The sequence below is a fragment of the Cervus elaphus genome, chromosome 21 (genome assembly GCF_910594005.1).
Source record: "Cervus elaphus chromosome 21, mCerEla1.1, whole genome shotgun sequence".
Lineage (NCBI taxonomy): Eukaryota > Metazoa > Chordata > Mammalia > Artiodactyla > Cervidae > Cervus > Cervus elaphus.
In genome coordinates, this window is record NC_057835.1 from 56,348,586 (window position 1) to 56,360,061 (window position 11,476).

General features: G+C 43.8%; 1 protein-coding gene across 3 annotated transcripts; it reads left to right on the plus strand.

Moving 5' to 3' along the window:
* Positions 1-3,744: 3,744 nt before the first annotated feature.
* Positions 3,745-11,001, plus strand: KCNV1 (potassium voltage-gated channel modifier subfamily V member 1). Of its 3 annotated transcripts, none has more exons than XM_043880485.1 (4): positions 3,745-3,938; positions 4,156-5,523; positions 6,393-6,922; positions 10,416-11,001. In XM_043880485.1, exons 2-4 carry the CDS (start codon positions 5,057-5,059, stop codon positions 10,925-10,927), a joined length of 1,509 nt encoding a protein of 502 aa, XP_043736420.1. In that variant the 5' UTR covers positions 3,745-3,938; positions 4,156-5,056; the 3' UTR covers positions 10,928-11,001. The 3 variants fall into 3 exon arrangements, with proteins under 3 accessions (XP_043736420.1, XP_043736421.1, XP_043736423.1); XM_043880486.1 differs by having other exon boundaries at positions 4,592-5,523; XM_043880488.1 differs by having other exon boundaries at positions 5,046-5,523.
* The last annotated feature ends 475 nt before the right edge of the window (positions 11,002-11,476 follow it).

An 11,476-nucleotide genomic window follows, 5' to 3' on the forward strand; every position in this document is an offset into this window, starting at 1 on the left:
GAACACTTACCACCATATCTATCCCATAGTAAGTGCTCAGTAAGCAGGGGGGCGGGGTAGGTCAGAAAAACATTCCTGCAACATTGTGATAATAATAAAAGTGACAACAAGAATAATGACACTGCACTAAATATTTACATGGATTATCTCATTTAATTTTAAAACAACAACATAAGGTGAACAGTGTTGTCACTCTTATTTGTAAAATAAGGAAAGATGTAAGATAAGGAAAATGAGACAAAAGATTCAAGAAACATGCTAATGCCACACAGCTAAGAAAAGATAGGGCAAAAGTTGAATAAGTAAAGGTAGCAGCTATTATTATCATATCACTATCCTCGTCATCACCATGAACAACCCATCCTGTGATCTTTGTAGCAGACTAGGCTATAAAAATGAGTTCTTGGGTATTTCCAAAGATAATTGCCTCCCCTTGGAAAGAATCCAGAATGAGCCCACATTAAGCTAAATTCTGCATTAGAGTGGGCTGTTATACAGTTGGGAGGATTTATTCCAAGGACCCACAAGGCACATGAAAGATGAATAGATAGAATTTGTCAGATAGTCCTTTACCTTTAAACATATTCCAATGCAGTGAAAGGAAAGAAGATAAAATAATTTTGTCCTTACACAAAGGCATTTTAAACATCATTAACACAATTAATTCATCTGGTTGTCAGTCCCTAGGGAATGAAACAAAGTCAAAGCTAGGCATGCACACCTCAATGAAATATGGTCTGTGTTACCAGCGAATGATAAAGGGATTTTCATGTGAATATATAAGTGTAGTGAAGTGGTTGAAAATTAAAAATGCAGCATTTACTTAAGTGGAATTCAATGAAGCACTTTTATTCAAAAGTATTTCAGTCATTACATGTCCTTTATCTATTTAATTAAGATATTTATATATATAAAGTTGCAGTATTTTGACTATAAATTAATAAGAGGTGTACACTTTCCTTAAAAAATATTTCAATCACTTATGATCATGTATGTATAATCTTTTTCAAACATTCATAGAAAATATAATAATTTCACAGAAACTTATATTATTTAAGTAAATCACAGAATAGCTGAATATAACATTAATATATATACATTCTCATTACTTTTTCAGAAAACTAGATAAAATGTTCTAGATTTGTAATCATAGACATTTTGAATGTGGCTTCAAATGACTTTTTCACTTTTATAATTGTCAGCTTAAGATATCTTGTGATTTTTCTTTTATCCAATTTAAAAACATGACTGTTAAGAATGTTGTTCATTAAGAAACTTGGAAATATTCATAAAAATTGGAAGAATTAAAAATACAAGCTGTACCTGGAGATTCAATATTCATATCGATATTTCAAAGACTTGATAAAGTGAAATACCAGTAGAGCACTTCATCACACAAGACAGTTATGGAGAATCACCTGAATATGACATCTGATGACTCGGGAAATATACCCAAAGTCATTAGATTGTCGAGTTTTCATGTCTCAGTTCTGTGCTGCCTCCTACATGACAATCATGTTCCTCCCATGCTAAGTAGGAATGAAATTGAAAGCAAGACCTCACCACCCACAACTACTTAGCAGCAATTCTCCTTTCACTTCTTCACATACTTCAAGATATATGTCGAGTCAAGATCAGAGACCAGAAGGGATATCCTTTGAATGGATTCATTTGCACCCTTGCCACCCCCCCACCCCCATTGTATGTTTTTCATTGAACTCTCTGACTCAACCCTGGACAATCAATGAGAGGGCAGAGGTAACAGATTAAAGGGGTCAGTCCATGGAGGAAGGCAGGGATTTTTACTATCCAAGAGACTCTATATTTTAAGATGGGTCATTTGTGTTTGTATACTCCCAGTTAACTAGTAATCATCTTCCTAGATATAATTAGGACTAACTATTGATTAGTTGAAATCATTTTAGTCATATTGAAGGTCAATTGAAAATGTTGGTTCTTAGCAGTTGAAATGAAATATGGAGTCAGAAAGGCCCCTTCACATATTCCTTTACACACTCACTGTACAATGGGAAGAGCTTCTGAGTTGAGATTTGTGACTAAGGATAACAGGACATGGGCTTCCCGGACGGCTCAGTGGTGAAGAATCGGACTGAAATGCAAGGGACACAGGTTAGATCCCTGGGTCCAGAAGATCCTCTGGAGGAGGAAATGTCAACCTGCTCCAGTATTCTTTTTGGGAAAATCCCATACAGTCCATAGAGTAGGAGAGAGTCAGGCAGGACTGAGAATGCATGCAGCAGGGAAGGAGAATAGAACTTACTTAATGGAATCATTGTGAGAATTCAGATGCTTAGCTGGAGGCTTACACTTTAAGGATGGTTACTGTTACAATTCTATAGGACACCACTAATTACAACTGAAGTCCAAGGTCCGGTGGCAGTGCAAGAAACCCATAAGCCTCAGGTACCATTTGCTAACCTCTGGTCACCTGTCCAAGATCTCCCTTCTCACCCAAAGCTGTCATTCTCCTCAGCCAGTTCTCCCTCTTCCTCACAATAATCTGTAAAGTTATGGGAGACTGCTCCTGCTAATCATTTGATTCAAGTTATTCACACTAAGGGATGAATAACCTACTGCTAATCATTTGATTCAAGTTATTCACACTAAGGGATAAATAAGGCAGAACTTTTGGCTTTTTTCAATGCCCAAACAATCAATAATTGAAATACTGGAGAAGTTTTTCTCTCTATGCAAGGGAAAAGCTTCACTACCTTAAAAAAAAAAAAAAAAAAAAAAAAAACACTTCACAGTACCTATATACTAAGTCAAGTCCCTAAGTCGTGTCTGACTGTTTGCAATTCCATGGATTATAACCCACCAGGCTTCCCTGTCCATCTGTCTCTATCTCCCCCAGTTTGCTCAAATCCATATCCATAGAGTCAGTGATGCTGTACAACCATCTCATCCTCTGCTACCCTCTTCTCTTTTACCCTCGATCCTTCAGAGCATCAGGGTCTTTTCCAATGAGTGGGCTCTTAGCATCAGGTGGCCAATGTATTGGAGCTTCAGCATCAGTCCTTCCAATGAATATTCTACTTCACAGTATTGTTATGATGATTATATAAGGTACTGGATGAGTAAGGGGCTTACAAAAATTTCCTGGCCTAAAGTAAGCACCCAGTAAACACTGAGTGTTTTTTAATTAAAACTTGAACTTTTACTAAGGAAGGTGTTGAGGCCTTTGCTGGCTAGAGGTCCCACTGCCAGCTAACAAAGCCATAACTAAACAGCTATGTTTCAGATCAGTCTATGAAAAAGCCCTTTGTACTGCATCAAACTGCCTGCTTGTCTCCTTATATATACTTTGAAAACTACTTACAAGGGGGAAAAAAAGGAGATAAGTATGGTTCACTCATTTTTGCAAAGACTTTTGGAAAAAAAAAAAAAAATGCAAGGTTCCCAGAAGCTTGCTGAAAATAATGGGGAAAACCTTGAACCGTGCCACTCAAAGCAGTTAACATAATTGCCCTAACCCTGAGTTTAGCAGGATTAGGGAAGTTACACAGCTGAAAATTTTGTTCTTTAGCATTCCTGAGCGCACAGATTCAGTGAACCGGGAATCTAATATAGGAATCCTTGAAGTGCCTTCAGGATGAATGTAATATTCAGAGTCACCGAGCGCCTCACTTCCTCCTCCGGTCTCAGCTCCCTCCGCTCCCCGCACTCCCCACAGCTGGCGCCGGGAACCGCCGGGGGCTGGGAGGGAACGCGGGCGGGGGCGGCCACCCTCCGCCGCAGCCGCGGGGCCGGAGCCGCGAGGCGCTTGGCGACGAGCGGAGACCAGAGGAACTCGGTGGCTAGCACAGCTCTGCTCCCGGACCTGTCAAGTCAGACTCGTGTAGATCCAGAGGATCAAACCCCGGCTCCGTAACCAGCAGCGAGCTCTGAGCGCAACCCAGATGTGCCCGGAGCAGCAGGTGAGTCACCCTGCCCGCCTCCCCACTCCAGCCCCTTGTCCAACAGGTTGGCCAAGGCGCGACTCCCGGGGGCCCCCGAGGATGCACTCCTAGCCTCACCTGGGCGCGGCGCTCGGCTTCTCCCTTTGCGGAGTCGTCGTTCCTATTTAAACTCCTGCCCCAGCCCACGCCTGTTCTAGTCCTTGTCTTTTTGCCTTCCCTTCTCCTAAAATGACAGCTCCTCTGTGTGCCGAGAAACGCGCCCAGAACACCTCCTCTCCAGGAAACTTGTAGGGACAGACTCGGCTGAACCGAAGGGCGCAAAGTGTCTCAACACGTGATGGGAGCTGGCCACGGCGACCCCTGGTTCGCACTGACTCGCTGAGACTTAATCAAAAGTCAGCGTTAACTGCCCTCATTTCCCTACCAGGAGGTCAAAAATTAGGAGAGGAGGGTGCCAGATTGGATTGAGAGTGAATGCCACCAAATGATGCGCCTCGCGCGCCCAGGTCACCCTCCCCCACGTGCGCACATCTCCAGCGACCCCTCCCCGGGAAGCCTATGAGGCCGCGCCGCAAAAGAAGAGGGAGGAATATACATCTTGAAGTTGGAAAAGACTCAGACCCGGTTACCCCTTCCTTTGCTGCTGAACTTTTCGTTTTGGTCCCCTGCAGGCGGGCGTGAGTTTCGCCCACCCCCTTGCTTACATTCCTTCAAGATTCGACAAGCCCTCCTCCACGGTAGACCTCTCTCCTCTTTCCCTTCCCCGCCCGCTCCCGCGGCCGCGAGGCCTTCCACCCAAACACCTCCAGGCTGGAGATCTCAGTTACAAAGTTGGAGAGCGGGTAGTGAGTCCGAGAAGGACCACGGCGACCAACTGTGTGCCGGGCGGCTGTCCTCTGCTTGGTCCGCACGTGAGCGATTCCCTAGGGCGCCACCCCTCGCCTCCATCCCAGGCACGGATGCGCGGCTCCCGCGCACTCGCGGCTCCCTAGCGGCGAGAGGGAGAATCAGCACAGCGGGTGGAGAGAGGAAGGGCTCGCGGGTGGGAGGAACCCCCCTCGGGAGCCCGGGAAATCCCGGCTTGCCAACCCCCTCCCCCCCCAACTTCGAGGCGCTCTCCGGCAGCGGCGGCGAGGATGGAGCTGCCTCCCCGGGGCCGGGCGCCGCTGGACTCCTCGCTGGACAGCGCCTCCCTGACCTCGCTGGACTCCAGCGTCTTCTGCAGCGAGGGTGAAGGGGAGCCCCTGGCGCTCGGGGACAGCTTCACCGTCAACGTGGGCGGCAGCCGCTTTGTGCTCTCGCAGCAGGCGCTGTCCTGCTTCCCGCACACGCGCCTGGGCAAGCTGGCCGTGGTGGTGGCCTCGTGCCGGCGCCGCGGGGCCCTGGCCGCCGTGCCCAGCCCCCTGGAGCTCTGTGACGACGCCAATCCCGTGGACAACGAGTACTTCTTCGACCGGAGCTCCCAAGCCTTCCGCTACGTCCTGCACTACTATCGCACCGGCCGCCTGCACGTCATGGAGCAGCTGTGCGCGCTCTCCTTCCTCCAGGAGATCCAGTACTGGGGCATCGACGAGCTCAGCATTGACTCCTGCTGCCGGGACAGGTACCCCGAGGCGCCGGGGGCGGGGGCGCGGGGAGGTGGGTGCCGGGGCGGGGCAGCGGGCGCCGTGGGGATGGGGCGGCCGGGGACAAGATTTGAGACTTCACCCAAGCCTCGCTCGAGCCGGGCCTAAGAATACTACCTGTGGGTCGTTTAGGAGCCAGAAGAAGGCAGGGTGGCAGTGGGGGCCGGAAAGCATCAAAGCCAAGTTTTGATGGAACTTTTTGAACCTTCTGCTTTTTCTAGTGAAGGTATGCTAATTCACTTGTAATCAAGAGCGGTCAGGCCTGCAATAAATATCTGGTGATTGAAAAGATGAGTCAAAAATTATGCTCCCAAAAATGCACCTAAAGGGATGTAGGTTACAATATAGACAGTGGTACTTTATCACACTCAGGACCCTTCAGTTTTAAGACTTGGATAAAGAACTGCTTTAAATCCAGAAGACAGAAAGTTGGTTCTTTGTGAATAAGTGTGGGACTTTGGTGATCTATTATTTTGCAATTACTTTGCTATTATTACCATTTCATCATGAATATCTTTCCATTACCCATATTAAAAAAAAAAAAATCCCCATTGCAAACTTCTGTTCTTGTTACAAGAAAAAAGTAGGTCGTAAAATGCATTAATCTAAAGTAGCTTTGCTACGTATAATTTATTCTGTATAAACTTCTACCACAAAAGCACCGTTTTAAAAGCAATAATCTTTCACATTTGAGTCCTGTGAAAAGACGGCCTGGGTAAAATATGGCATGAACTTGATCTGCATGTTACTGAATTAAGAAGCATGATTTCACTGCCGAGTTCAAGTCTCATTTCACTTCAGTATTTTTTAAAAGTTAGACTAATCACCAGGTTGTCTTCCCTAAAAGATACTTCAGAAGAAAGGAGTTGAGTGAAACACTAGACTTTAAGAAGGACACAGAAGACCAGGAGAGTCAGCATGAGAGTGAACAGGACTTCTCCCAGGGCCGTTGCCCCACCATCCGCCAGAAGCTCTGGAACATCCTGGAGAAGCCTGGGTCATGCACAGCGGCCCGAATCTTTGGGGTCATCTCCATCATCTTTGTGGCGGTGTCCATCGTCAACATGGCCCTGATGTCAGCCGAGTTAAGCTGGCTGGACCCGCAGCTGCTGGAAATCCTGGAGTATGTGTGCATCAGTTGGTTCACGGGGGAGTTTGTCCTGCGCTTCCTGTGCGTGAGGGACAGGTGCCGCTTCTTGAGGAAGGTGCCGAACATCATAGACCTCCTTGCCATCTTGCCCTTCTACATCACTCTCCTGGTAGAGAGCCTGAGTGGCAGCCAGACTACGCAGGAGCTGGAAAACGTGGGGCGCATCGTCCAGGTTTTGAGGCTGCTCAGGGCTCTGCGCATGCTCAAACTGGGCAGGCATTCCACAGGTATTCAGGTTTCGTGATGCCTTTTCATTCGTTGTTGTTCTTAAGTATTAGGCTTTGACCAGGGTCCGAGGGAAGCGACTCTTGACCCTCAGTTGACACTCAGAATATCATCTATATTTCACCCAATTATGATCTCCAGAAAGGTACTGAAATGCAAAACCTTGAGGTTGTTATCACAGGTAGAGGGGACAACTTGCCTCTCATACACTTTCTCTGCTTAAGACATGTGAGAAACTGTTTAACCATATGTTCATTTTAATTTATTTTAACCCAGGTGCCCAGAAGACGTACAAAAATTAAAGACACTCTGCTTCTGGAAGGTGCTACATAAAATATGAATAAACAGCACATAAAAAGATATGCACAAATTATATATGATATATAGGAACATAAGCCAGTTTCTTTTCTGTGTCGAAGGAAATGTTTTTCACACAAGTTTGTTGGCAGAAGAGAAAGTCAATCCTCCAGGACCTTCTCTGGCTATGCAAAAAGAGATGACTGGGCACTAGGGGCCTTCTCATACTTTGGGGGGAAACAATGGAAATGTTTGCTTTAGAAGTAAAAGGGTCTTTGCGACCCTTTGGACTGTGACCCACAAAGCTCCTCTGTCAATGGGATTTCCAATGCAAGAATGCTGGAGTGGGTTGCCATTTCCTCCTCCAGCAGATCTTCCCATCCAAGGGATGAAACCCACATCTACATCTCAGGCAGAGTCTTCACTGTGAGCCATCCGGGAAGCACTTACAAGAAATCAAAAGACACTAATTAAATGCTCTGTCTAGTATCTGAGAATTTTTTTGTCCTGAATTGGGGAGGCATAAGAGAGACAGTAACAAGAATGCCTTAGCTTTTGTATGTATCCATAAAGCCTTGAAAATCTTAAGAACACTCTCTCTAGAAAAATCTCTACACAACACAAACACACACAATTGTACATGAAAAATTATAGGCAAATCAGAGGAAATCATACAAATCCATTAAAGATGATGCTTCCATCCCCAAGGGCAAGGATTCTCAGTGGCTGGCCCTGCCGTCTGTTAGATGTTCTGGAGCACATATGTGTTCCCTTATGTTAGACTTTAATAAAAACAAGAATCCCTTGAAAAGCTTGTTAAAATGCAAATTCTGAGCCCCAACTCCAGAGACTCAGATTTTAGTTTTGGGGGTTGGATCCAGAAGCATACATTTTAACAAGCTAACTTTGATGTAGGTGGTCTTGAAAAACACTGGAGTAGGATGCAATATTAATACAGTACATATAAATACAAATAACTGACTAGAGACTCCTATTCCCACTTATTTGCCTAGATGTATGCTTGACTGATCACCTAAAAGGAGTTGATGGTAGAGGTCTTTCCCTATATATCTAGGATAAAATGAACCTCAGATATGTTTTCCCCCCACATCTCTGAGGAAACTAGGACTTCTAATATAATTTTGGTAGTGTATTTTCCTAGCTAGTCTCACATACCAGGGCTTTGATAATGGGGTTTCCAACAACTTTTAGAAGTACCACTCTTTGTTTTCTGACACCCGTAATAGGATGCTTTCTTCTAGTATTTATAAACTCTTCCCAGGATTCAATTTAAAAACACCCAGTAAAGACTACATTTTTCCCCAAAAGAAAGGAAAAAGAAAATAATAGTAATTTCCACAATGTCACCTCTTCAAAGGTTTTCTCAGTTCTAAGGCAAGTAGAAGTATTAATAATATATTAATTTATTGAAAAGATATGAACAGTTGCAATGAATATTTGACAGTTTTATCCTGAGCATTACATTTAGCAAAATATAAACATAGAGCATGTATTTCTCTAGGTATTAACTATAAATAAAATTGAGAAGTATTATAGGCCTAGTATAAACTAGGCTATGGACCAGACAGCCTAGTTTTAAGTCTTTGGCATGTTAGTCTTTGTACTAGTCTTTGTACTAGTATGTACTAGATATGCTACATTTCTGTGCCTTGGTCTTCTCACCCATAAAACAGCATAATAAATATAACATCTATCTCATGTTATTTTTTAGGATTATCTGAGTTAATTGATATAACCTGCAGAAATTCAGGCCACTTTGTTTCTTTTCAAAATGAACTGTTTAGAACATTGGAATGAAAACAATCTTTCCAAACACTATGCATTGCTTCATATGTTCTCAATTTCAGAAATCCAATTCAATACAGACACATCAAGGCCAGTTTTCTAAAAGGTATTCTAAAGATATTGTTTAAAATGCCTTTTAAAGTTAAATCTCAAAATTATATTCATTGGTCTTTTAAAATAGCTGGCTAATAACAAAAACATCTCAAAATTCTAAGAACAAAATTCAGAATAATCAGAGCAGAAATAGTATTTTAATGTATTTAAAATAGTCTCTAGTGAATAAAAATTTAAACTTAATTCCAAGAGGTATACTTTGGACTTTTAAGACAATATCATTGTGACATCATGTTAATATGACTTCAAAATGTGGATTAACTTTAATCAGTATCTCTAGTGTTAGGGAAGATGCCTTATTCAAATAGCGATCCTGTAATGGGCTCCTCTTGCTATAGCTTTGGTATTAAGGACAAAAATTTCAATGGGTGCCATTGAAATGGAGGAGTACTAGAATCCCTCCTGCTACCCCTTTAAGAATGTCCTCACATGTAGATTTGATGTTCTTATGTGAATCTTGTTCCTGAATCCTAACTTGTTTTTATTGCTTCACTTAATTCTCATCTTTTGCTTCTTCTGGCTCTTTCAGATTATGATGCCCCTAATTGTGTTAAACTTTATCAGGAAAGTGAGAAAAACAGACACATAAAATATAAGGAGACAACATAAAACTGCCTTAGAATAGTGTGCAAGGTGATGCATAGAAATGGCAGACCTGACCAAAATAGCCTTCCTTGTAGAGGCTCTCATTGTATAAAGGACAAAGTGCTAGCAAATGTCCCCTGCCTGCCCTTCATCTCATCTCTCATCTTTTTTGTATAAGTAGTAGGTGTCTAATAGCTGGGGGCTTCCCAGGTGGTACTAGTCATAAAGAACCCGCCTGCCACTGCAGGAGACCTAAGAGACGCAGGTTCGATCCCTGGGTTGGGAAGATCCCCTGGAGGAGGGCATGGCAAGAATAACTCCTCCAGTATTCTTGCCTAGAGAATCCCATGGACAGAGGAGCCTGGCGGGCTATAGTCCACAGGGTTGCACAGAGTCGGACGTGACTGAAGCAACTTAGCACGCACACACACACGTGTAATAGATAAGTGAGTGAATGAATCTAACTATATTTATTTCTAGCCTTCTCAGTCAGTCCCCATCAACTAGACTAAGAACTTGCTGAAGATTGTAACTTATCACCTCTGTACCCCCAGAACTTTGCCCAATGCTGGAGCCACAGGAAATGTCAATGATGCAGGTTTGGGGATGGATAGCAGGGACGGGGAGGGAGAGGAGACGGGCAGAGGAAGGGAGAAGGGGCGCCCGTGACTGACACCAACTGTTCTCCTACAGGCTTACGCTCCCTTGGAATGACAATCACCCAGTGTTACGAAGAAGTTGGCCTGCTGCTCCTGTTTCTATCTGTGGGAATCTCTATATTTTCAACTGTGGAATATTTTGCTGAGCAGAGCATCCCCGACACAACCTTCACAAGTGTCCCTTGTGCCTGGTGGTGGGCCACAACGTCCATGACCACCGTGGGATATGGAGACATCAGACCAGACACCACCACGGGCAAGATTGTGGCCTTCATGTGTATCTTATCGGGAATCCTTGTCTTGGCCTTGCCCATTGCTATTATTAACGACCGCTTCTCCGCTTGCTACTTCACCCTGAAGCTCAAGGAAGCAGCTGTTAGACAGCGTGAGGCTCTGAAGAAACTTACCAAGAACATAGCCACTGACTCATATATCAGCGTGAACTTGAGAGATGTCTATGCCCGGAGTATCATGGAGATGCTTCGACTGAAAGGCAGAGAAAGAGCAAGTACTAGGAGTAGTGGAGGAGATGATTTCTGGTTTTGAATTCACTTTCAGTTTACTCACAAAACTTGTGTAAAACTAACTTGATTGATAAAGCCTTGATATGGATGTCTGTACACTGCCGCTGAGTCTATTTTGAGTCCTGCCTGTGTTCATTTTAGTTGACTCATTGCTTGGTCCTCTAGAATAGTCCACATCCCCCCAAAACAACAGCACATTGTTCTGACACACTTGAGTCTCAAAAATAGCCATTTAACACAACCCAAGGCAACGAGGCCAATCGACACATGTTGGAATTGTCAAATATAAAATAATAGTGCAATGCATACAAGAACGTTAAACGTTTTCCTATCACTAACTTTTAGAGTCTTTTGCACCTCTAATTTTAAAGGATGGACATTAAACGGCATAGCCCAGAGCAAAGATAAGTGAACATTGAAGATCATGGTGGACAATTTTGCTATAAAAAGATACTCTCCAAGTAAGTAAATCATTCCTTTCTTGAACAGTTAAAGCTGCTGAATATAACAATTAGCTTTTCAAGAGAAAATCCTGATTTGATGATCATAGACTGAGTGCCTGTCTTTCCTC

Coding starts and splice junctions, on each gene's coding strand:
- KCNV1 (XM_043880485.1), top strand. CDS start 5,057: ATGGAGCTGCCTCCCCGGGGCCGGGCGCCGCTGGACTCCTCGCTGGAC. Junction 5,524..6,392: donor GACTCCTGCTGCCGGGACAG/GTACCCCGAGGC, acceptor CTTCCCTAAAAG/ATACTTCAGAAGAAAGGAGT. Junction 6,923..10,415: donor ACTGGGCAGGCATTCCACAG/GTATTCAGGTTT, acceptor GTTCTCCTACAG/GCTTACGCTCCCTTGGAATG.